At 44.7% G+C, this 26,425-nt stretch overlaps 1 protein-coding gene, 2 long non-coding RNA genes and 1 pseudogene across 3 annotated transcripts; 3 read left to right on the plus strand and 1 right to left on the minus strand.

The window, feature by feature from the left end:
- Positions 1 to 9,012: 9,012 nt before the first annotated feature.
- Positions 9,013 to 13,126, minus strand: LOC121836435 (annotated as a pseudogene).
- A 3,018-nt stretch (positions 13,127 to 16,144) lies between these two features.
- LOC121836436 lies at positions 16,145 to 17,579 on the plus strand. The gene is made up of 5 exons (XM_042291334.1): positions 16,145 to 16,235; positions 16,639 to 16,802; positions 16,935 to 16,991; positions 17,356 to 17,469; positions 17,557 to 17,579. Exons 1-4 carry the CDS (start codon positions 16,145 to 16,147, stop codon positions 17,461 to 17,463), a joined length of 420 nt encoding a protein of 139 aa, XP_042147268.1. The 3' UTR covers positions 17,464 to 17,469; positions 17,557 to 17,579.
- Positions 17,580 to 17,836: 257 nt separating this feature from the next.
- LOC121836401 lies at positions 17,837 to 18,197 on the plus strand. Its single transcript, XR_006077916.1, has 3 exons — positions 17,837 to 17,871; positions 17,959 to 18,072; positions 18,150 to 18,197. It is a non-coding gene; the product is annotated as an uncharacterized LOC121836401 (long non-coding RNA).
- Positions 18,198 to 18,565: 368 nt separating this feature from the next.
- On the plus strand, positions 18,566 to 19,544 carry LOC121836353. The gene is made up of 3 exons (XR_006077891.1): positions 18,566 to 18,619; positions 18,738 to 18,878; positions 19,482 to 19,544. It is a non-coding gene; the product is annotated as an uncharacterized LOC121836353 (long non-coding RNA).
- The last annotated feature ends 6,881 nt before the right edge of the window (positions 19,545 to 26,425 follow it).

Below are 26,425 nucleotides of genomic sequence, written 5' to 3' on the forward strand. Positions count from 1 at the left end.
AGGAGTTTGTACGTGCGTTTGTGTGTGATACAAGCGACAGAGAAGTGCAGTAAACCTTAAACTCGAACTTTGGTAGTTTCAGAAGAGTTTTGAATACACCTGCATATGATATTTTAATCTGAGGGATAACCAAAGAAAAAACGCTAAAAAAGGAACGAAAAAAAAAAAGCCGCTAAAATAGGAACACCTTCCTCATAGAGACGGTCGCCATGATGTTAACATCGTCGACTGCGTATGAGCGAGAATCGCATGATCGGACTTGCATGTGAAGCCACACCAGTAATGAGCATGCCCATCTGCCGACTTGCGCCAGAATTAAGGTAACAATGCACAATATAGCGAATTCCTCCCGCCCAAAATTTTGATTCTTGTTAAATACATCTACGCGGCAAGTCCGTGTGAGTAAACAAGAGCGAAAGATGGTGCTATAACTACTTGAAATGCACGTGCAATTGCGTCGAAACGAGGAATGAAAATTTATGATTCTCAATTAATCAACAAAGACAACAATAATGGAAATTTGGGGCTCATCGCAATTGAGCCATAAAAACTACACATTACGCGCAGACATATCAATAAATCTCGACAATTTTTTACGCATAAGGGTGACGAGTTCTTCGCACAAAATATTGGTATTTTGTGCGAAGGATGAGGTTTTAAGTGGCGAAAAAGTAATGTGGTAGATCCGCGGGTGTTTAATATTTTGAAATCGGTGTTATTAATATTTTACCAAATTCGATTGACTGGCAAGAACAGGAAAGACGGGGGCGATTTTGTTGGTGAAATACATTGTTTGTCCATAAACACAAGTAAATGGTATACATTGTTCGCGTATTAACAGAGCAAAAAGAAACCAAAAATATGGACACGCTGAAAAAACAAAAAACAAATACAATCATTCAGAGTGCCATGGGTTGCCAAGATGCGTCACGTTCTGCTGGATGCAAACAAAATATATATAAAAAAACCCGCAGGCGTCAAAGATTTTTGATACAATCACGACTTTCAACATACACGAAAGTCGCCAAACCAATAAAAAAAGAAAGAAGAAGAAAGGGAAATACGGAAGAGCCCCCCGAATGTAGAGAAATTTGAAACGGAAAGTCAGAAGTCACGAATTCGGACGGCACGTTTATGTTCGAACCCGGTTCCAGCATCCCGTCACACAACACACGCTCCCCTTTCTAAACCAAGCGGCGTTTTCCCGCGTCACGCGCTACGCGAAGGAGGGGGCCACAATATTTATTCACCGATCCTATCCATGTATCCGCCTACGAAGCTTTCTAATTAGCTCGAAAAGCTACGCCAACTAGTATATACGGCGGCGCAAGTTCATCTGTTCCTCGCGCACCTCGTGCGCTTGTCCGCTCATCAAATCAGCCCCCGTGCTCTTGTTTACCACCGATTTCAACCAATGACGAAGCGCGCTTGGATTGGCGAGCAATATCTTGAGTTCCGATGCTCCAAAGACATATCTTGCAACACTTCCTCGCCATACGCATACTTTGCAAACGAGTGGTATTGACACCTCTATCGGGCTTATTTACACGAGGTTCGAACATAGATCACGAACTACGGCGGCGCGATGGTATGAAAAGAAAATAAGGCCGCGAAGATGAAGTCAAGCGTTTGTCTGCCTAGACTAGAGTTCCCTGCTTTTACGAGTCTCGCTTATCGATGATGGATTATAGTGGGTCTATAGGAGGTTGGTTGTCCGTCTAGGCTTGTGTGTGACACGCTGTTTCAGTTAAACGGTTGTTTTCGTGAAACTAAACAATGGACACTGAGCGAGGCCCACTGCGACGCGGGATAAACAAGCGTGCACACAGCACGGGAAACCCGACGTAATTTGATCGATGGGTTGCGGAGGCGTCCGAATAACGTTATAGTGATGCGCAATCACTGAGAAAATAGGTTCCATTTGCTCGCGTCGCTGGCTGTAGTTTGCTTGTGCGAGATGTGATTTTCGTTTTCTTATAGCGAGGGTCGAAGGGAAAAAATTCACTTGAAAGAAATCTGAGTAATACGTTTTGCCAGGTCCGGCGCTATACGTTACCACAAATGTATGGCTAGGGGATGCAATTATTTTCGTGAAAATATAGAAGGACAAAGTCCCCTCAATCAAAATATACAAGCAAGCAATTTCCTGTGTGTTGGTAGAAGTGAATCTACCGATCTAATCTACGGACTTATAGGTTGGTAGATCAGAAGTAAAAAGAAGCGTTCCTATGAGCCCTTGGGGCGTTTTACTAGACAAAACATAGTTAAAAACCGATCAAAAATTCCTCACTCTCTTTTTTTATGATATAAAAATATTAATATAAAAACGGTTTTCCACGTTAGGTTTTTACATTTGTTATTCACCTCCGTGAAGGCCGATAGAAAGTATGAATAAAATATGATTGAGAGGTGTTTCTGTTTGATATATATATATAAAAAATATCTAAACAGCTGTGCAAGTACTTAGTTGCACCTTCGTGCTGACTTACAGTTTCGAAGCATACGAAATTGTGTTCTGAGATCAATTTAAGGTGGGTTAGATTCATTTGACTTTTCGTGTCCCTGTCAGTGACTAGGACCTTTCATACTTTAGATTCTCGTTTTATCAAATTTTTCCTGCGTAAAGTTTTGACCCTACTAAATTGATATTTCTCGTTTCCTAGTGAAACACGAGACGCGCGCCCCCGTTTCCAGATGACCAATCACTGAATTCGATATCTATACGCTGCGTTTTGAGAGAGTGAAAGTGCCGTTCAAGGCGACATGCTCGCATTCGAAGTTCATTTTATGTTCCTCGCTTCCCAACTTGGCGTCGAAAAGTCGAAACAGAGCCCACATAAAAGCAATAATAGCTTCATTCGCCGAAACGATCGTCTCAGGATGGGGGACCAAAATGGAGAGGCTATAAAGGGAAGTCGAAACGAATTCTTCTCTAGACGCCTCCACCCTAACTGCTGGGAAAGTGAGGGTGTTCCTTTCTTCTCGATGACGACTGTAATTACAGTCTTTCTTGGCCACTCGTCGTTTCGTCTAAAAAAAAAAAAAGAATCTCTCGGTCTTCTTTTGGGCGGTCAGGATGCTTTGGTTCGCGACGAAAGGCAAAGTTGCGAAACGAGAAAGATCAAGCGAAACCGGTTGCGTCCCTGTCGTTCGTCCGGCAGGAACTAAGAATACTTGCACGCCGCAGAAGCGCACTCACCGATGCTCCGTTGATTTTATACACGGCAATATGCATGCAAACCGCAAAGAAAAAAACAAAAAACAACAAGAACACACACACGTACAAAAAAGAAGAGAGCGACGCAAACCAGGTAAAAAAAAAAAATCACCAAAAAAGGAGCACAGGAAAGCTGGCATGAAACAAGTATATATATATAGCGAACGCGCGCATATACGAACGCACACTATATTTTAAATGGACGCATCATCGCTCCACAGTGGCCACGCTTGCATGCGATCCTTCCGTATATATAGTACAGCCATTTATTATAGTATTGGTTCATTTATTTGCTTTTTCATTCCGAAAATTGGCCGCAAGAAGCCTGAATCGTTGGTTACGACTGTCCTCATCCGTATAATTATGCGGGCATGCACAAAACAAAATCCGGGTGGACTGCCGTTTGCCTTTCTCCCGAATTGGATCTGCCACGGAAAGACGGGCTCCTATATTTAATACGTGTTCGGCTGTTCGGCTAACGGACAGCTCGGATAGAGCGTGCGGTTGTTTGCATTGGGCTTGAGGAGGACGGAAAAGGAAGAGAGAGAATACAGTGCTTTTAGGGAAGGAATTTCAATTGGGCTATAATCGGAATGCTTTGTCGTCCATACCGCGTGTGGCTGTCAATAAATGTGGACCTCGTTCACCCGTCGATATATTCGTCGATATATTTAGTTTCCTTGCTCAACAGGGTGGTGTGTATTCCTTACTCGATGTTAAAGGCGACGCTCTGCTACGAATAGGCCCGTGTTTTTTTGTATTTTTTCCCCTGACGTTTCCTTTGTTCTTGAAATAAAAGTATGTATGTTAAAAGCAATCCCGCTTTAAGAATTTAAACTAATCAAAAAATAAAAAATAAACAAGGAGAAACTAATGCATATATTTCAAGCCCGCTTCTAAGGCTTCCGAAGCAATTTTTATATTGCACGGGCCGATCAACGAAATCCGAAGGGGATTCTCTTATTGTTCAGTATTTTTTTTTATCTTGTATTGGATCTTACTTCAACGGCATATTTCCTTAGAAGTGTGGTCTCTCTTCGGAATGCCCTCGCTCCTATATCTTGAATGAAATTGATGCAATTGATATCCAAGCAAGGTATTTGTTATCGATAAGAAAAGCGGCACCTTGCAGTCGTACCTAGAGGTAATGCATTGAAATGTAAAAAAAAAGGGTGCGTTCTTGTGTTAGTTTACAGTACAGACATAGCTATAGCTGCGACACGTCACGGCGAAGTTTTAGTGCGTCGGCGTCGAGTTCACGCACAGTGGGGTGCGTCACGGGAACAAAAGCGCTCGGAACAAAATAGATATGTGACCATTTTGTTCCGAACGCGCTTGTTTCTTCTTTTGTTGTTTATTCGGAGCGCGTGGAAGAGCTTCTCGAGTCGCGAACCCTGGGCATTTACCGGGCTACGATGGTATTTTGTTATTGGCTATTTTTTTGTTTTTTCCAGAAAGCGCGTACAACGGGCTCCGAGTATTACGAGAACCCTAAGTTTCAAGCGGCTTGTTAACGCTTGGTCGTAGCTTTCCGGTAACGATCCCATTATGCACGCAGCGAATTTAGCTTAGATTCCCGCGGGTGGTGGGCGATCTTACGACGGACGCCTTACAACGCCAACTCCAACATCAACAACTGCCACAGCAATGCCGAACGTGATTTATGGTGGTAACAATTAAGAGTCCATAGCAGCTATCGTTGTAAAACATAACTAAGCGCAACTGTGTTACCGGGTCTTTACAGCGTGACCAGAAGAAGAGGAAAATAAATGGTGCTATGGAGAGCATGACCATTTTCCCGCAACGCAGAGGCTTCAACGAGGACGACGAAACGCGCACTAACGGCAAACACGTATGCAAAAAAAAAAAAAAAAAAAAAAATCATCTGAAATTGTTTGATCATCCAAAATGACGCCCTTGTGCTTCTCCACACCGGGCAATCAGACGTCGTAAAGACGCGTCATAGATTCTTTGAACGCGTTCAAACCCGTTCTAAATCGCCGCAGAACCAATAGACAAAATCCAATCTGTTTGTTCTCCGCCGTCCACGGCAGGTTCATAAAGACCACTCCTCGCAACAAGAGACAACGACTAAACTCTACGCACGCTACCGCTACAAGCGTGCGACTACAAGCCGGCGTAGCTGATGGATAGTGCGGCTCGCCATGCAGCGAGCAACAACAAGATCCGCTTCCTGATCCCTCGCCGAACATCACACAATCGCCACGGAACCAATCGCCGCCGCCAAACTCTCTTGTTCGAGACACGCCATGGCGTCGCAGCAAGAAGGCGTGTCCCGTCCTTCGTGAAAGCTGAATAAAAAACAAAAACAACAACAAAAAATGTCCATCGCTAGAACAAACAAAACAGAGCTCTACTTTCTATGGGACGGGCAACAGCAACCGTTCCCTCTCGCTCCCAGTTTACAATGCTGAAGGGCTGAATGCTGACCGCCTTCCCCCGGAAGGACCTGTCTGCATGAGGCCCACGGGTTGCGGCAGAAAGCGTGCATTTTTTTCTCTTTTATTTCTTTCCTCTTCAGCGAGTCGCTCGCTGTCTTCTGGCTTAAATATTTCATAAGCGTTCCTCTTGCGGCGGTGGCCCTTTGCCCAGCAGTTTCTTCTTTTGGGACTTTTGTTTTCGCGGAGCCGCTTTTAAGCAAGTAGCGCTCAACAATATACGTCGAAGGTATACGTGACCTGGATGGTCCCTGTTTTTTTCTATTTTTTTTTATTTAGTATATACGCTGTTTTTCCGGACTCGGTAATGTAGCGTTGCCGTACCGACCGTCATCCTAGACTAAAGTACAGGGTTCGGGTGTGTTTGTCTAAGACAGACTGTCAGGTAAATGCTCTTTTCTTTTTTAAATAGCTGCGGTTGGCGGAATTTCCTCGTGGTCCTGCGTAACAATAAAGTAAAGCCTGAGCATAGCTTGGTTAAAAACCAATTGTGAACGATAAAACTGCGTGTGTACGTTTGGAAGCAGTCACACCTCAGAAGCTAGTCTGACTGCCGTAGATAAAAAATGCTCCGTTTGGGTGCCAGTCGGAAAGCCGTGGGAGCGCCTTAGAAAGGGTTGACTATCAGACGATCCACAAACGCCTGCTGTGAGATCGCGGTCCCTGAGGCAGTACTTGCAAACGTGTACAAGCTCAACACCAAAAGGTGGTTTCTACCGGGAAGCTGTCCTGATACCTGATTATCTCCTGTTTACAGTATGTTAACCGCAGTAAAATACCAATGTGACGGGATGCACTGGTTTGTAATTTTGCGAGCGCATAATAAGTTTGTCTCTCTAACTTCGCGTGCTCTTATTCTAGGCTGTTCATTTATTCTTCGCTGCAATATGGCCGTTTGTTTTATCTCCTAGGTTCGCGCTATACTGGATCACGACCGGGTAAGAATAGATCGAGTCTGGTCAGTAGGCGTTCATACATGTCGTAGGACGGACGAGAGCTGCGTGAGCGAAAGAGGAAAGCCGGACGGAAGAGAGACGAATCGTAATGCCTTGGCTTCTGCTGGGGTTTTCAAAGAACATTTCGAGATTTGTTTGTTCATTCCCAGGATCCGCTAACGTTGGCGTGGAAACACAACGTCCCGCGAATAATAATTGCACTTTTTATCTATTGCATTGTTTAGTTAACGTGTGTTGCATGCGAAAGAAAAGTGTTAATGGAAGTGCAGTAAATACAGCTGGTAGCTGACGAGGTCAGTGTCTTCTAAATTCTCCTCATTGACGGCTCTGAAATGTTGTAGGAAAGGGTACAGACTGTGCAACGGGTGCAACAAAGTGTAAGCGAGCGAAAGTTTAGTAGCCAACAGCGAAATAAGATAGCGTATAAGCCTGATATGCAAGTCAAAAACAAATTGAACATCCGTAAAAGAAAATGGAAGAATATGAAGGTTTATAGGCAAGCATTGGTGGTGGGATGCACTCTCAGAAGGTTCTTCAAGCGTACTGTACATAAAACACTAGAAAAACGAAAACGACGATCTTTCCTTAATCAATTATAAAGGAGCTAAAAGAAAAACAAGTTAGGGGTGAATTTTAGCGTATTTTTGTCTTGCAAATTTGAATATCACAAGCATTTGACCCGAACGTATCATTAAAAACGTAAACAAAAAAGAAAAATGGAAAACCAATTACTGGGTGTGACGTCGTACCCAGAGTTTTTAACAACTGCTTTACGCCTGGCGCTTGCGACCGAACGCGTGCGGCGTTCTTGAGTGCTCGGGTAAGGCATGCGGAAGGCGCGAACATGTCGAGATCTTTGCATAATACGCTTCAATTCTCTCCCCCCACCGAACGTGCCACCGCTATTTTGAAAGTGGTGGTGCGACTACTTGGCACAGCAATATGAAATATAATTTTTACATTCCGGTAATCTTAAAAGACAAATGAAGATGATTTAAATATTTTTCTTCAAATACAAAACCGCTTCAGTTTACCTTTAAAACAACAAGAAGGAAGATCGGTATCATGCTACAGAAAACAGCAACAGAAGTGGTCGAAAGGGATACCCGGATTTCTCTGAAATCTTCAAAAGGGGCTGTCAATGTTTTATTATAAAAGTTTAGCGAAAGCAGCTAGTTCATCCGTTAGCGAACCGTCGGAAGGAGTTGTGAGGTTTTAACAGCGTTCATGTTCAAGATACTCTCTCAAATTCATGCAGTCTCAGTGTTAAAAGCGGTGGACGCCTTCTAGCATTCTATAAAGCACACAGGAACGCCTCCAAGGCTAGCTCAATATACGCCGTTCTTATATAGAATACACCATAAAGTACTCACGGGTATGCATCAAACGACAAACGACATGGTTCCTTAAGCGGCTCAATAAAACTCACATAGTTCATCAAAGAGTGTTCGCTAACACCAAGATGTCCCACTTTGGTATCCCGAATATCTGGCAAAAATATGAACTTTGGAATATATAAGTGCAGGGGTGGGCAGGATACTTCGAAATTGTATCTTCGATACCGATACTCGATACCCTCGAAAATTGTATTTGAGATACCGATACAAGATACAGATGCAAAACTAATCTCCGATACAGATACTGAATACTGTATTTTAGATACCTAGATACATCGCTAAAACCTCATCCGAAGTACTTTAAAATGGGTGTATCTTATTGCTTTAGATTAATTAACAAAGGTATTAGTTGAATTCTTGTGTTTCTTATATTGTGTCTTTTTTTCAAACGTTTACGCAAACGTACAAACCTCCGTAAAAATATTGCAGCCAAAAGAGCAGCGAGGTATAAAGATACACGCTATTTCAAATCCACAGAATCTACCAAACCAAAACGTTCTATCTATAATTGAGTTTTAGTCTCCGCAAGTTTTTTTCTCAAACACGGACTATGTGGTGTTAACGAGTTATAGTAGATCGTGTTTTCAGGGAAAGATATTTGTATTGGGCGCTCGCGCTGCCACACCGAAGCATGCTCTGAAGCGCGCGCATGGAGTGGTATGGATCCAAGGAAAACGATATACTGAAACTCCCTACTGTCGCTGTCGGGGGCTGAAGCTCGAAAAACAAATACAGGCATTGAAAGAATCAGAAGAGCGTGTTGGTTAAACATTCATGAGGAGGATTTAGAACGCAAGTAAGAAGAAGGGACACACAGAAATATGAGACAGACATGGCAGTCGGTGTCTGTCTCGTTTTCATATTAGTCCCTTGAGTTTACTTGCGTTCTGAATCCTCAAGAAATGACAGACACTTTTAGATAGACGTACAAGTATAGGCAGCAATTTAGCACCATGTTTTGCGTCTTGTCGTTCTGGTCGCTTTATTGTAATATTGTCGCGCAAGAGCTTGCTGCCGTTTTTGCCGCCCTGGCGGTTGAAAAACCCTTCGGTCACGATGGCACCCGTGGGACCGCAGCCTTAAAGGAGCTGTGCAACAATTTTTGTACTGTGCACAAATACCGCTTAAAACGGATCCCTGACGTTAATGGCCTATGAAACACGCGTTCGTTTTTCACCCCACGCAATAGAAGTCCCAGAAAAAAATTTAAGAAAAACGAGCAGCGTTCACCCCCTCAACTCGCAGCCAGAACAAGCGGCCACGTGATCTGGAGCCGATTATATGCCGCCAGTGTTGATCATAGCCACGCGCTGGGGTTGGCAAAGCACAGGACACGCGCTGAGTTCCAGACATTGTTATGGCTCGGCTGTTGTCGTCGTTGCAGTGATTGGACACGGGTCACAACCCGAATGCTTCTCGAGCTAGCAATTGTCACGAGCCCAAGTCGAGTGCCCACGCAATGCTCGGGTCCAATCTATGAACCGCATTCAAATATCGTCACTTGGGTGTACTGCGATCCCCGAGTTACGTCATCAAATTTTGCAAAGGAGAGATTGAATGGAAATGACCGCTTTTGTCCTTGAAATTACACCGCAACAAAGGAGTTTCTTGGCCAATGGCGTTGCGTGTGAGTGTCCTTGAGTCCCAGCTGTGCCAGTAAGCTCGTGTAGAGAGAAAAACATTCCAATTGAATATCGTTGCACAGCTCCTTTAAGCAGAAGCATTTGCTCAAAACGCCGGTCTGAAAGTCCGCCACGATGCGGGCGTAAGATTAGCGACGCGAAGGAGAACAGCCGTTCTACAGGAGCCGAGGAGCACGTTGGGGTGTTGTATCTAATGGAGGCGCTTCTCAGAGAAGGGTATGAGCGGAGCATATCGAATTCAACTCGAGGATCTTGCAGGTAGCTCAAGAACTCAAGTTTGACTTGATCTTCCTGACAGCTGGGGCTCGTGCCGCAGTGGGCTTCAAAAGAAAAGAATGCATCAGCCGATACGTCAGAGGCTGCAGAGGTTGATGGCGCGCACGCCAAAGGACGCGTGGTATGCTTGGTTGCATTTACAAAGTCAATTACAGCTTTTTCTGCGAGTTGCTGGCCATGCTCGCGGACATCTTGAGGTTCTCGTGACAACCACCGCAACTTAAAGTAACGGTGAAGAACAGCAGCAACAGTCGCGTCATTTGCACTTGGTTTCATTCGCAGAAGCTCGTCAAATCTGCGAATGAACCCAGATGTAACCGCATCCAAAAGTGGTCTGCAGTAGACGAATGAGTGGCGTGAGGGCCGTGAGGGCGGTGAGGGCCGTGAGGGCGGTGAGTGGCGTGAGGGCTATGAGTGCGTGAGGGCCGTGAGGGCGGTGAGGGCCGTGAGGGCGGTGAGTGGCGTGAGGGCCATGAGTGAGTGAGGGGCGTGAGGGGCGTGAAGGCCGTGAGGGCAGTGAGGGGCGTGAGGGCCGTGAGGGGCGTGAGGGCGGTGAGTGCGTGAGGGCCGTGAGGTTCAGTGAGGGTGAGTGAAGGGTGAAGGTGAGTGTATGGTCCATACCAGCCTTCTCCTGAAGCTTTGATTTTACGGTAAAAAGCGTTGGCAGCAGCTCCCCAAAGAAGCAATCGGACTGCGCTTGGAGTCGCGTCAGAGCGGAGGCGATCGGCTGCAGGATCTCACAGTACTCGGCAATAAATGCTAAGTCTCTTTCTTGGAATGTCTGCAGATTTAGTCCATCGCAGACATCTCGCAGTTTATCCTTCGAGCGAAGGAGGTCTTTCATGCTGTCATACAATGAATTCCAGCGTTTTACGCATGGCGTCTTCAGAGAATGCCCTAGGATGTCCACAATAACTTCAGACGACTTGGGTCTTCGAACGCAGTTCCATAGAGCCGAACACTTTGACATGACCGATGTGTTAGCACGTTCAAAGGATGGTGTCGACAAGGCTGCCTTCGCATCTGAAGTTGCCACAAGACTCAGCGTGTGACATGCGCATATGCGCGAGGCAAGTTGATTTGAGCATCGTCCAGAATGTCGGGTTCGACCATAATTTCAAAGGACAAGTCGGCGGCGACATCATCTGCCAGTTAAAAAAGGAACGCATTTAGCCGAAATACTTAAAACAGCACTCAAGATTACATGTTTGGAAACATTTTACGGTGAATAACACATATTCATAAAAACTAAAAGAAAAACAGTTTTGCAATAATCAAAAACACTCTCGTTTGCATTAGCTTCAGTGGCTTCATCTTCAATTATTTGTATTGCGTATCAAAAGAAGAATTATATTTATCACAAAAATTAACCAAGTCAGCTGCACCAGACAAGAGGAAAATTAGAATCGTTGCATAACATGACGGATATTTTTCACACTTCTTGCATTTGTAATCGCACGTTACCCACTTGGGTTTAGGTTATTGAGACAGACGTAAATCAGTCCTTAAAAATCTGAAAAAATGTTTGATAATAAGTACAGCATTACCCTTACCCTGGTCAGTAATCTCAGAACAAAAGCCGAACTCCCTGAAGGCTTTGGCGAAGTTGCTGGCGTTGTCTGTGACCGTGTCTACGACCTTCTCCTGCGAGATGTCGAAGGACTGCCTAATGTCTTCCAGCATTTCTGCTATCCTGTCGTACGTGTGGCTTCCAGGAAACCTCCTGCAGGCCAGTGCGAGCGACCTCCGAGAATGGGTGTCAGCATCGATCTAAATAAATATACAAATATTATCATTCATTAGTTACTTAATCATGATTTTCCACAACTTCTACTTTTTAATACAGAATATGTTATAGGAATGGCCTCAGGCACTTCCGGCGACGCCTTCTAGGTAACGAAGGTGCGGAACACGAAAATTGAAATAGAAAAGACACTGGCAGCGCTCCGATACGAAGCAGCGTCCCTCATATTATGAATCCGATGTCTTAAACACTGAACTACTAGGGACTTTTTTACGAATCTCTGACCCTCATACTGTGAATCCGGTGTCTTAACCACTGTACTACCGCTCTCTGAGGAAACCATATGCTTCGATTCACCTTATACGTGGGCGAAGCATAAAATCTACGTGACCTACCCGTTCCACTCCCGCTCGAGCGCTACTTTCGGCAGGGCTTTCTTCCGGAGACGCTGTTTCCAGCAAGCTGATGGAAGCTCCCCAAAATAATGCGTACACATTCTGTGTTACGACTGCCTTTGCCACGGTAGTGAAGGAAAGGGACACATTTTGTTTTATTCACAACACAAAGCGCTTACCCAATGAACCGTGACACCCATGAAGCTACGATGGTGAGTGGACCAGATGTCAGCTGTGGTTGCAACATAGCTTTGACCAGACAACTTCTCTCGCGCGTCATCCAGAAACTTTTACCATTCCTCATCAATTCGCCGACCTAGGGAGCGTCGCGACATCACACTAGTTCCTGGGCGCAAGCCTAAAATAGAAAAAGAGACAATGTACAATTATAATGCAGTCTGATTTCGCACAGAATTGAAAGCTCACCTGTTACAAGCTGTATGAAGCCTGGCTCTTCGACTGTCGATAATGAATACAACCCACCCACAACGAACTTGACGATCAGATTGTCTACTTCGGGCTGAGTCAGTTGACTCCCGGGAGAGCAAAACAGTTTCGTTTGGCGCATTTTGTCAGCAGGGGCGTCGGCCTTTCTCTTGACTGCTTGTTGTCTCCACCCTTCTTTGTACTCGTCGAACCTTCTTAGCTCTTGTGGAGGCACGCGCTGAAACAAAATAAGTATCGATTAATTATATAGCCGCCAAACAAGTAATATCACACAAAGCGTACTTCCGTAAGCTATGCAAATGCACCGTTTTGATACATAAGACAGCACTGAAAAATTAGATACATATAGATACACTCTGTTCGACTCAATGCATTTCTTGGCATGTTAAAAGCAAACAAAAAATCTAATTTATGGTGATTCTGCACCTACCTTTAAGTGAAGCTTGAAATTCGAGGTTGACGAGTAGGCGCCACAGATGGTCGCTTTACAAAGCGAACAGGCAGCCTTTACTCTGTCGTCCCTAGATGAAATCACGGTAAAATACTTCCCGTCCAAGATGGCACAGCGAGGAGTATTGTCGTTGTCTGCCATTGCTAGCCCGTCGACGCGGCGGAACAAATAACTTTCAACTCCAAGACTGGGACTGCGAAGTGCGCACCATACAGTCGGAAATATCAAGTGAAGTTCCGCGGAAAAGAAAACCAAGGACAGAGCTCAGCCTGGCCGCCTAGCGTTTTGCAGACGGCGCCCTCCTGTCTGGCTCCTGTAGTGCTCTGGGCGGCCGTGCAACCCGGGTTTGCTATAGGCACACAAAAAAAAGGACCATGCCCGTGCAGAGATTGCGAAACCGCTCGACTTTCTTTCGATCGTGTTTCTTTGTTTGTTGTTTTAGCCGCGGACACAAGATTTGTTTACTTGATGTTGTCTTTTCGGAGGCCTTCTATGCTCTAGCTTCCCCTGAACAAGAGTGAAAGAAAACGCAGCTTCGATTTAGAAGCGCACTTTTGCAAGTATCGGGTATTTTTGCAATACACGATACTTTCAAAAAGTATCTTCGATACCGATACTTCGATACATGTTTTTCTGGCAAGAGATACCAGATACAAGATACTCAACTGTATCGAAAGATAGTATCGAAAATACATGTATCTTCGATACTGCCCAGCTCTGTATAAGTGGTCTTACAAAAGCTGCGAACTCGTTTGCCTCATGCCCTCTGTTGCCGCCCTTCTTTTTAAAGTCGAAAAAAAAAAGTTTACAATACAAGACACCGCCCGGTTATTTTCTTTATTGATTTTAGAGGGGCTCATAGATCGCCGGATGGATGCATGTTCGCCGTTTTATCTGCCTTCGCCGCTTATTTAATCTAGGACTTTCTTGGTCATGGCGCCACCGCTTCAAACAATGAAAGGGTGTTGTTCGAGCACGATACCTACCGTGCCCACTTCTGAAGAAGCCGTAAATCTCTCCAAGAGGCTTCCCAACCCACTCGACGCGCCGCTCCCCTCTTGGGAGCTACACGAACTCACCGAAACAGCAGAGCCGAATTCATCCAACCGTCGCAGCTTTGCATCAAGACCTATAACACTGTTCCCCCTAAGCCGCCGTTGCGTTGGGAGCTACGCGCTCGCCGAACAATTTTTCGTAGCTCGACTCCGCGTTCCGGGACGGTGATAACGTGGCAAAACAGAAAGGTACTCGTGGTCCAACAAGCAAACAAGCACCAGCTTCCAACTCATCGTCAGCTTACGGGCACATGGAGTATGGGGCGGCAGCACGAAGTAACTTAAAGGCCACTTTATTTCAACGGTAACCACAGCTGTCGGTCCCTAATGCCGATTATCTACTTGTCTCACTGTGTGCGTTAACTTTTTCCCTAATGACAGTGCTGTAGCGAGGTCCGCACAGCAGCGTCGTGGTTGACTTCCGTGTTTAAGTATATACTACTTGTTCCGAAGACTTGAGTTTAGCTCAGAGACCGACGTTTAAGGGCACACAAAGTAAATCGTCCTGCGGTGTGCTCGTGCGATGTACCGAAGTGGCGTTCCCTCTCAACGCCCACCGGCATTCATGCGGCCCTCCTGCCGGGAAGACTGAACGTTTAGTTGACTTCAAAGCTCCAACGAGACAAGAAGAAGAAAAAGTCGGGGAGACAACTTGTCAGCGTAGCCATCAAAACACAAAAGATTCGCAGGAGACCGCATGGGGACCAACTGTTTTAAGAAGGCTCGGTCGGCGCGTTTACTCCCGGACCGCGGGGTACGCGCCGAGAAAGTCTAGCTCAACCAGACGTTCTGCCCTGATGGACCTCCGAACAGTGTTCGGTTTTCCGCTAGCTTTTTTTTTCTTTTCTTTTCTGACGTTGTTTTTCCTGGACCTTCCAGTCAAGAAGAAGCGCGTATTTATTTATAGACCGGACGCACAATGCACATTCCGCCCGTGGAGCGCGCTGCCTTCTCGCCCTCGAGGTCCGTCCACTCTGCGGTAAAACGATTAGGCGACTGCGCTCCCTCTGTTCGCTTCCCTGTGAGCAGCGTTACGCCACTGCGCTTCTCTCTATTTAATGGCGCATTTTCGCAAAGCTCTACTTCTAACGACCGCGTAACCGCGGACGAAGGCGTCTGCTCCGGCTAGGCGGGAAAGTCGGCGAACAGCTCGGGATTAAATAATCCTATCTTAAGGATGCAAAGACGACTGCCAGTTTGCGTGTCTTATTTTTTTTACCCAACAGCTTCGGAAAGATGCGTGTTTTGTTTGTGAAATTTCCTGTCATCTGCGGTGGCTTGTTTATAACTCAGTCTTTTTTCTTATCACCGCTGTTCGGAGCTACGAGGCGTGGTAGACCTAGACTTACGACGAACACAATCATGAACCAGCCACACGACTGGTTCTTGATTGTGTTTATCAGATGATGCTATAGTTTTATTGGCTGCTTATAATGGCAGACGATCAGGGTTGACCACATGCTATCCGAGATAAACTGAAGGAATGTTCTGAGAAGCTCCTTCGTGTATTGTGCAAGGTATATGTACAGATGGTAGCGAAACTTGGGCCAAAACACGGTACAAAACAAATTGCCAGCGACATCAACCAGGAGGGTCACGTGGTTACGGTGCGTTTGAAGCGCGACTAGGAGAGGTTATGGCAAACTATATACAAATAAAATAACTTTAATTTAAATTATACTAAATTGTATTTTTAAATTTTGTATGTTGTTATTAGTGGTCTTAAATAAGGTTTATTGCGCTCGAGAAAGCTGAAATAGCTTTTATTACTACTGATATTCTAACTTGCCCTTAGCGCCCTCTGTACTGCACAAGCAACAAGGCTGGCTTTTAATAGCGATAAATTGCAGAGGCATCGTGCTGCACGAAGAGGCAGGTTCTTGTTGTCCGTCTGCTTGCTTCTTTTAGGTCTCCACGTGCTTTTTGAATCGTTCTACCGTCACTTCAAATAGTTTGAAAAGTTTAGTTCGCTCAGCCTGATTACGCAAGTTACGTGCGCAGGAGCGTAATATCAGCGTGATATAGGAACAGTCACCTTCGTGCGGTTGGACGCTACTGCGTCCGACGGGCTCAACGTCCTTCGTGACAATGAGCTCAACACGTTATGCAACCAGGCGTTGCTCCGTGGAAGAATGCCGAAGTGACAACCGCACGGCTGGCGTCTCGCTGCACCGGTTTCCTGTCGACACTCGAAGGTGAGATTTTGTTCCTGTCAGTGAGGTGCCTGCTGTGTTGTGGCCATGACCCCCTTGTAAAATGTTCTCTTAACTGTTGTTAGTTTTCGCTGACTTTGCAGCGTTGTTCGCGCTCATTACGAAAGCGCCCAGGATATTTGAATTTACCTGAACCGATTTGCCCCTCAGGAGTATGGGGTCATACTCATCGACGCTCTAATCAAGGATGCAACACGACATAGATACATTTAAAAGCCTCTGCACTAAAGGCTCATGTTTATCTTTTTGTGGTTCATACAGAGAGTTTTGCTCACTAATCTGTGAATGTCCTCGCTCCGATTTGCTTTGGTGTGTGCATATATTGGCTACATTTGCTCTTTGCAAGTACGCAAGACACTTAGATAGCACCGCGCTTTATCCGCAGGCGTGAAGCATGGGTTCGGTTCTCCAACAACCGGGGCCTACAGTGGAAGACTCCATGGCAGCTACGAAACATGGTTGTTTGCTCTTTACATTTCAAGGCGTCAGCTTTCCTGCGGCCTGGATACCTACGCCACAATGCAGTGCCGACTGTGCTTGCCCCTGAAGGTGACCAGACCACTAGACCTTCCGACGCGCTTTGAGAATAACCATGTCAAGGCCCACTGATTAGGGAAATAGTTAGCACATGGGCCCGAAAAATTGCTTTTGTGGACTTATAACATTTATGCAATTTCACAGAAACGACACGTGGCGAAGTTTCAAGCGAGAGCTGTACAGTTTCTGCAGTGGCAAATGGTGAGCTTTTTCGCTGTACCTACCATAAAGAGGCAGCAAATGCCGTCACCACTGTGTTAGTTCATGTTCTTCATCACTTGAGCATTTTGCTATAGAATAAAGTCTGCTTGGACAAATGTGGGGAATCAGATAGGAGTCATTCATTGAGTCTCATTCCAGGCCCCATTTACTACATTTTTAACCTCAGGTGAGTAAGCGACTCCAATATGGGCCCACAGACCTGCATTGTCCACGTTGACAAGCAGCTTTCGGAAATGAAGCTGTCCTTGAAATAAGGTTATTTCCCTTTTCCGATGTTAAATATAAGCGAATTGGGGAGAAATTCAACCGCTACTCTTTCACTAATTTCATATTAAATTTGCAGGAAGGAGTTCTCCAGCCCCACCGACCTACCGATACCCGGGCCGCTCGGACTCCCAGAGTTCCTGTGGCATTCCTGACGACCAGTCTTCCGAAATGGAACTGTCCTTAGAAGAAGGTGATTTTTATTTTCAGATTTTAAAATAGGAGAATCAACCAAGAATTCAACCGCTACTCCTTCAATAACTTTGTGTTAAATATGCAGGGAGGAGTTCTCTATCTTCATCGAGCTGCACATCCTCCAGCCGCCCAGACTTGCGGAGTTCCTGTGGCATTCCTGACGACCAGTCTTCCGAAATGGAACTGTCCTTAGAAGAAGGTGATTTTTATTTTCAGATTTTAAAATAGGAGAATCAACCAAGAATTCAACCGCTACTCCTTCAATAACTTTGTGTTAAATATGCAGGGAGGAGTTCTCTATCTTCATCGAGCTGCACATCCTCCAGCCGCCCAGACTTGCGGAGTTCCTGTGGCATTCCTGACGACCAGTCTTCCGAAATGGAACTGTCCTTAGAAGAAGGTGATTTTTATTTTCAGATTTTAAAATAGGAGAATCAACCAAGAATTCAACCGCTACTCCTTCAATAACTTTGTGTTAAATATGCAGGGAGGAGTTCTCTATCTTCATCGAGCTGCACATCCTCCAGCCGCCCAGACTCGCGGAGTTCCTGTGGCATTCCTGACGTACGGTCTTCAGAAATCGAGCTGTCACTGGAAGAAGGTGATTTTTTTTTTAATAGGAGAATCAACCAAGAATTCAACCGCTACTCCTTCAATAACTTTGTGTTAAATATGCAGGGAGAAGTTCTCCATCTTCATCGAGCTGCACATCCTCCAGCCGCCCAGACTCGCGGAGTTCCTGCGACATTCCTGACGTATGGTCTTCCGAAATCGAGCTGTCACTGGAAGAAGGTGATTTTTTTTTTAATACGAGAATCAACTAGGAATTTAACCGCTATGCCTTCAATAACTTCATGTTAAATTTGCAGGGAGGAGTTCTCCAACTTCATCGACCTGCACATACTCCAGCCGCCCAGACTCGCAGAGTTCCTGTGGCATTCCTGACGACCAGTCTTCCGAAATCGGGCTGTCCCTGGAAGAAGGTAATTTTTTTTTTCATTTTCAGATGTTAAAAAAGTAGAATGAATCTGAAATTCAACCACTAATTCACTGTTTTCACATTACCTTCGCAGAGGGATGTTCGTCAGCTTTGTGGGACCACACATATTCCTGTCTCCCACTAGAGAACAGTCCACTGGAGGCTCATGGTAAGTGATGGGAGAGCAGGGCGTTTCTGCGCGCCTTGTTGCTCTGACTTTTTTGTGTTTTTTGCTCTTACTACAGTTATTGTAACAGCACTTTCTATTTTTTCTATTTATTTTGAAGCTGATCATAGCTACGCCCTTCCTCAAAATGCTGTTCCTGCTCACGAGTCCAGCGGAGACATGGCTGACATGGCGCCGTCGATTTATGGACCGTCACCTGAGGACTCTCTCTCTAGCAGTGCCGGTGTACTTTCTCACAGAGGTAAGTGCTCTTTCATTTTACCTCTTGCACCTTTTTGTTTTGTATTGTTAAAGTGCACAAATTAGTCGCCGAACATAAACAACCAAGGCTAGTTATAGGTATCAGATGACTTGAAGATACTAAAATTTATTCTGAAAGTTGGCGGTACATACAAGGGTACATATAGCACTATGTCACAGAACACAAGGCCGGATGGCAGCCAGCTACAAACTGGAGTCAGTTGAAAATCCACCATTTATTTGTGCTTCACATTATTATATTTAAAGTAATGTATACAAAATGTTCATAAAGTTTCACAGACGAACCACCAAAACACCTGAATGGGTTTCACTGAATGGTAATGCAATAATCTTTTCGCAAAGCCTCGTGTAAGGCAGCATTTTTTATAGCTAGCTAAAAACTGCCTGGGCCATACGTGCATGATGCTAACCTTATTTAAATTTGATTTGCACGTATGTAGTACGTTATCAAACTTTTCACTGTACCTGGTTTTAAAAAAAAATTGTGCAACTTGACAAGGAATGCAAGTTCTTATTGGCCACCATTTACATATATATAAACATTTTTACAGTTTACTGATCTGGGTGATTTGTCACCTTGCAGCATCAAGCAAGGCCCGCAGCACTGACAAGAGAAAGATGGACGCACTGAGGGCCAAGGTACGACAGTTCCGAGAACAAAACAAGAGGCTGCAAAGAAGGCTGCAACGACAGCGTCAGATGAGGACTGTTGCTGAAGTTGTTGAGAGTGTCCGCATTCATGTTTCTCCAGCTGTCGCTGCACTCGTTGAGGCCCAGCTTAGGATGAGGGATGTGAGCCGGTTTGGTCGACGGTGGTGCAGCCAGAACAAGTCTTTGGCTTTGGGCCTCTACTTTCATAGCCCAAAAGGCTATAAGTATTGTAGACGACTGCTTCGGTTGCCATCAGTCCGATCACTGCAGCTGTGGCTTCAGCGTGTTCCACTGAGAGTTGGATTTTACCCCGAAATTTTCGAGCTGGTAAAGAGGCGAGCGACTTCTTTTTCACGAGCCGATCGAGCCTGCAGCATAGTGTTTGATGAGATGCATATTAAAAAAGAGCTCTCATACAACCCCTCATCTGACAGGTTTGAAGGACTTGAAGAGTATAGTAATGGTGTGCAAGGTGCGAACCTATCAAACAAGGCTCTTGTGTTTATGGCAAAAGGAATTCGAACACCATGGAAGCAGCCACTTGGCTACTTTTTCGCTCATAAAGGCACACCTACGAATGTCCTACAAGATCTTCTTTTCCAGTGCTACAGCCTCCTTGTGGATGCTGGCCTGGAGCCAGTAGCTGTGGTATGCGATCAGGGGAGCCAAAACATCTCCCTTTTTTCAAGCCTTATAACCCCCGAGAAGCCTTACATAAATGTCAACGGCAAACCTCTTTTTTTCCTTTTTGATGCTCCGCACCTCCTGAAGTGCCTCAGAAACATGCTATTTAAGTATGACTTCAAGGTTTGTGATCAAGTAGTAAAAAGCTCGTACATAAAGGAAGCTTATGAAAAGGACCGGAAACTTGAGATCCGTTCGATGCCCAAGCTGAACGCAAAGCACTTTGATTTGACGTTCTGCTCAAAGATGTCGGTGAAACTAGCGGCCCAAGTTTTTAGCAACCATTGTGCTGCTGCAATGTATGCCTTCGTAACGTTCCAGCAATTGCCAGCTGCAGCTATTCACACAGCGAGATTCATTGAAAGAATCGACCGTCTCTTTGACAGCCTAAATAGCTCCCACAAATTGGCAAAAACGCCCTTCGCCTCTGCGATGCATAATGGCTCTGTCCATGAAGAGTTTTTCAAAGAGTGCATTGAAGTTTTTGAAACCCTGCAAGTACTCTGATGTAGACGGCAGCCAAACTGCATTCGTGGCTTTTGCTTAACAATGAGGTCTCTGATGATGCTCTGCAATCACCTCACAGTTAATTTTGGTTTCACCTACATTTTAACCCGCCACTTAAACCAGGATACGCTTGAAAACACCTTTGCTATTATACGTTCGAAGTCTGGAGCAAACGCAAACTCTACTTCTCGTCAGTTTCAGGCAGCGTTCAGACATCTTTTGGTAAGCAACTTGTTCAAGCTGACTGAAAAATCAAACTGTGCTGAGGACATGATGTCCCTCCTTGCTACTCTTCCGGTAGGCCTATCGGCACCCTCTGCTTCTCTACCCTTGGGAAGCTCAGTTTTCCTTAGCGCAGCAGACGAGTCGCCCTTAAACTACCCTTCGGCCATGGTAGCGAACAACATGGTTTATTTTTCTGGGTGGCTTGCGACAAGATTTTTGAAGGGTCATTCTTGTGTCGGGACATCTCAGCGATGTGAGCTGAAGAAAGAAAATGCATGTTTTTCTGAAGGAAACCAAGTTTTACTGTACTTGAGTGTGAAAGGCACTGCTGACTCGGACTTTGGAAACCTGTCAGTTCCCTCCCCTTCCTTCACATCATTCGTTGAGGCATGTGAGCGTGTTTTCGAGGCGAGGATCAACAACCTTGTTTCAAAGGAGGGCATAGGGCGCACTCTTTGTGTACTTTTTCATCAGGAGGTCCAAAAGTCTCTTGTTGTGTGTGACAACAATGTGTATGACGACTTGTTTTCTCTGTTTGCAAGAGTCAGGCTACACTGGTTTGCACGAAAAAAAAACACTGAACTTGTTGATGCATCAGCAAGGTGTAAAACTAGGCAGCACGTGCAAAGGCTAAGCTCTTGAGACTACACAGCGTACATTTTAAAAGTAGTATATGTGCTTTCCTAGCCTTTCGTATGGTATAAAAGACTATTTTCGTTTGCTCGATATTTTGCAACGTGTCTCGAAAAAATCTGGCGGGCGCACAATTTCGCGATCTAGAACAATATTTATTGCTTTCATATCCTTGGACTGAGTCATTTTTCGCGAGGTTTTTCAACATGTGAAATTATTAAATTTTAGGTCATCGCGAAAGTCAAGGTGCTTACTGTGCTTTGGGTTACTGACTGCTCATGTCGTTTTGTCACTGAATTAAACCTGTGGTTTTAGGGTCCGACGAAACACTGGCCTATTACCTGCAGCGTACTGGAGGGCAGCAAAATTATTTACGCGTACAAGGGAGGTTACAGAGTACACAGCACCATCATACTCAAGTTAGAAAGTTTTCTGGATTATGGTACCTTGCCAAACAACGGCAAAATCGGCTGTTATTTTCGTTGAATACAGCTTTCCTCCAAACACTTTGAATTTTTTTTATATTGATGGCTGTCTATAAATTGACAATGTCCACACAACAGGCAACCAATTGTACAGTGTGTTACGTGCTATCCTGTCATAATGTGCCTTGTGTATTGATCTAGTTTTCTTCCACCTTAAAACTAGGTATGATTGTATGCTTCTGACGAGCGTTCTGGTTGAGTGATTGTAAGCAGTTTTAAGTGAATAAATTGTTAGTGCAACATTGGACTGCATTTGAGTTACTGTTGCGTATCTTCAACGCTAACACACTCGAGAAACGTTATTGTTATTCACTTTGTTTGTGAGGTCAATCACCTTAAAGCCGCTCCCACATTTCTGAAAAGCTGAAGAAAAAAGCAAAAGTAGTTCTGTGGGATGAAAAAAAAATATTCTCGTAGTGAGCTGCCTAAAAAAGGCGGCCGCATACACAAATTAAATTATTTTCGCGCAGATTTAAGAGTCCAAACGGGGTGGGGTAAATTCAACATAAAAAAACCGAGACTGCAGGCAAGAAGGACAACACACTAAAAGAAGTCAAACATAGCTTGGCACAGCTTTGTTTGAGATTTTTTAGTACCAGAAAGCTTTGAGGCTTTTTTTAGAAATCGGGATTGCAGGCAGAAAGGACGATCGTCCTTTTTGCCTGCAGTCTCGGTTTCTTGTTATATTTAATTTTCGCGCCAAACAATACATCAAAGTGACGTCACGTTTTTGGTTTTTTTTTTCGGAAGTGACGTAACTTCCTGTTTATTTTTTGTTCCGCCGGAAATGTTATCACGACACATAGATGGCGCTAGCGAAGCCCCATGAGCCGCCATTTTTTCGACACGTGGGGTTCTATGGAAGCTTCGCTACCATATGTACATATACCTTGTATTGTGTATCTAATCAGTTTAACAATTTTTTGAATGGCGGTTTGTATCATATGCTCCAACGGACATGCGGCTCCAGTGGCAGAAGAGGGGGAGGGGGATACCTACTTTAGGAAACAACGCGCACATTGGACTATAATACCAACCGAATTTCTCAAATGGTTAAACGGACGAAAGAAGGACCAATGATTGACCTTCCGAGTTAATTGGTGGGTGCTATACACTTGAGGACTAATAAGACTACAAGAACCCATTTTGACAGAAACGTAAAAAATGAAAGACGTTGACAATTCTCTGCAATGCCGAATTAGAGCGCAGCTCTTGACGAAGACGTGGGGAGGGCACTGTCACGTGTGACGTCACGAGGGTAAAATTTTCCCGCTAAATTTGGTGGGAAAATTGCTCCACTAAATTTAGCGGGAAAATTTTCCAGCAAGATTTATCGGGGAAATGTTTCCGGTAAATACAGCGGGAAAATATTTCCGCAATATTTAGCGGAAGAAATTTCTCGCCAAATTAGCGGGAAATTTTCACCCTTGGGAAGTCACACGTGACGCCACGTCTGACGGCAATCGTGACGTCACGTGTGACGTCATTGGGGGAAATGCCCCACAAAGCAACGCGCGATTACGCCGACGGTGACGGCGACAGCGACGCCGCTCAAGCAGAAAACGGGCGCCTAAGAGCTGCGGTCTGAAAGGGATAGAGTATTAAATTAAAACAGTAATGCTCTCTATTTTTGCAAGGGTCCGCTAATATTGTTTAGGTGTCAAATTCGCGGAATCAAGTTGCTAATTGTAAGTGCAAAACATAGGACGAGCGCTTGAGGAGAGGAGGTCAACTTCATTGTCAAGCTTCCAAGATATAAACTTATTCACTCCGTTCAAAACCTCAACCACTCTATGTTTAAAAATGCATCTGTACTCCGTTTCACACACACACACACAAGAAAAAAAAAAAGGAAAACGCAGCCTTGCAGCGCGTTTACTCTGCGTGTTTGGTTTAATCGATAACAGCAAACGCAGTGTGGTGTTAAGCGCCACGAGGATGCACTTTTGGCTTTGCTCGAGTGATTACATTGGGTCGAAGTTTCGGCTGCAGGCAGACTTAATGCCAAACGGAGAGTAATAAAAACCATTTTTTTTTCTTTGCACAAACCATTTTTAGGGGCCAAGCTCCTTAGGGGCTAGCCTTGTCCAGCGTCCGTGCTCACATCAATTGCCATCCCATCTGCCTTCTTAAAAAAGTAAAAAAATGTTTGCGCAGTCGACAGGATTCGAACTTGTGCAGGGAGACATCAATGGATTTCTACTCTATCGCCTTAACTACTCGGCCACGACTGCGGGACGAGATGTGGTACTAACTCAAGAGCTGGGGATGTCATGGATGAAACGTTGCATGTAGCAGCTCAACGTCTATACAGGAGAGGGCGCTGGGGGCAAATGCGTATATAATCGCGTTAAACTTTGCATGCATTGGCTCAATTTTTATAGACGAGAGGGCGCTGCGGTCAAATGCTCAACTGCGTATATAACCACGTTCCATACCCCATATTCTCTTTCTGACATGGACCGTTGACTTAAGCGGTAGAGATGCGTTCCCACGGCTTCTAGCAGATCCAAGCTGATCCGCTAGAAGAACGATTGGCTCTGCATTTCACCGACCATAAAGCAGTAATAATGAAGTTGAAACGCAACCCGGAACTCAGCACTACCTTTGAGCAATAAAAAAAAAAAATCAGCACCATCAGCACTACCTATGAACAAAATCAGTATCATCAGCACCACCAGAGCTTCGCCCCAATCAACATCATTCACCACGTGGAAACGCGGTTGTTTTTTGTCGCGCACGTCGCCAATATTCCGACACGTCGCCGGAACGCACATAAACTCTTTTTTCGTACTATGCGCAGAAAGACAAACGAACGTTCGTACTTCCGAGCTTGCAAATGCATCTAAATGACGCTCAACTTTGTCAAGCACAGAAACAGATGGATCCATCCTCCCCCTCAGTTCGAGCGAGAAAGAGTATACGTTCCCCGGAATACCTTCGGCAGAGCAGAGAACGAGAGTGGAATCATCTTAGCCGGAGACGAGTTTCCGCAATCCGGGGCAACTGCTGAAATGATTGCGCATCGCAGCCGCCGAAGCGTCACTGATGGTTACAACCGCCCCTAAAAAAAAGTGACCCCAAACAGAGAGAAAAATGAAAAGCGACGTGCACACGCACGAAAAGAAATGATGAATTCCCTTCGGTGAAAGGTGCAGAGGCTATATATATATATAAATCCGATAGGCAAGCAAACACACAAGAAAGATAGATATACTAGACAAACATAAGTGTTGCACGCACGGAGCGTTAGGTATATGTATATATAAATAACTTCCTTCAGCATTTTGACGAGGCAAAACAGGCTGTCAAAAAAGGTTGCTCGCGATAGCAGGAAGGGAATCCGGCAGTCAAAGAGAGTTTGTGTTTTTGCTGGCGGTCTGGCGGCACTACGATGACATTGTGAACGAAAATAGCAAGAAATTAGTACGAAAGACGATGACTTCAGGATAATAAAAAAACAAAAGGAAACGAACTAGTAAAAGTGCTGACTCATGACTGGATCTTAGCGGACGTCTCGCGTTTCCGGCTTTTTTCTTTTCATCCGGAAATGTTGATGGAGTCGGGGAACTTGGCTTTCGCTCACCAGGATTGTTTTTGTTATTTTTGAGGACTCTATTTTTTTCGAAAGTACTTAAAAATGTTATTGTATGTGCTCTTTTTCTAGCAAAAAAACTATTTTGGAAGTTTTTTTTTTCCGACCGTATGGCCTCGTCCTTCGTCTGCGGACATTCCTTGAGCAATTGCACGTGACGACGACAGAGCCAATAACTTTATCCCAGTAACCTAGCACCATCGATTCGCAACAAAGAGGAACAATAAAAATCAAGTTTCCCAAGCGTTAGTTAATATGACGGAAAGAAGTACGTGTTTACTAAATTAAGTTTTCCTTATTGACCTAAAAAAAGAACTTAAGAACTTTATGGAGAAAATTAATATTTCAGCGTTGGAAACAGTGTAAGAAATTCAACCAGCCGCCTTCTAAAGACCGGACACAAAATTATACGAAGATTTCGCATTGCTCGGGTCATGCCTGATGTGTTATAAATTCGACAATCGGGCTATGCTTTTTCTTAAAGTTGTTAACATGTCTGTGCGAAAAAAAAAATGAAAATCGTCGACTCATATTTTTTAAACAATTATTTGGCAGTTTAAACGCTTACGCGTTGGAACGCAGTGTCATGTGTCTGCTTAAAAAAAAGTGAAATGCAAAGTAATATAGTGCTTATACGGTTCCGTCTAATACATTTTATTACTTTTTATCGATTAGAAGTTAATTATGTGTGTTTATTACTTCACAAACATGCCAAGTATTGTTTTATATTTACATGAAATGAGGGAT

Source organism: Ixodes scapularis, unplaced genomic scaffold (assembly GCF_016920785.2).
Source record: "Ixodes scapularis isolate PalLabHiFi unplaced genomic scaffold, ASM1692078v2 PGA_scaffold2__306_contigs__length_199485367, whole genome shotgun sequence".
In the NCBI taxonomy this organism is placed as follows: domain Eukaryota; kingdom Metazoa; phylum Arthropoda; class Arachnida; order Ixodida; family Ixodidae; genus Ixodes; species Ixodes scapularis.

Bases quoted from the DNA above. Each gene is read 5' to 3' on its own strand.
- LOC121836436 (XM_042291334.1), top strand. From the start codon at position 16,145: ATGCAACCAGGCGTTGCTCCGTGGAAGAATGCCGAAGTGACAACCGCA. The intron at 16,236-16,638 runs GTGAGATTTTGT...CTTTATCCGCAG, and splicing joins TTTCCTGTCGACACTCGAAG to GCGTGAAGCATGGGTTCGGT. The intron at 16,803-16,934 runs GTGACCAGACCA...GCAATTTCACAG, and splicing joins GACTGTGCTTGCCCCTGAAG to AAACGACACGTGGCGAAGTT.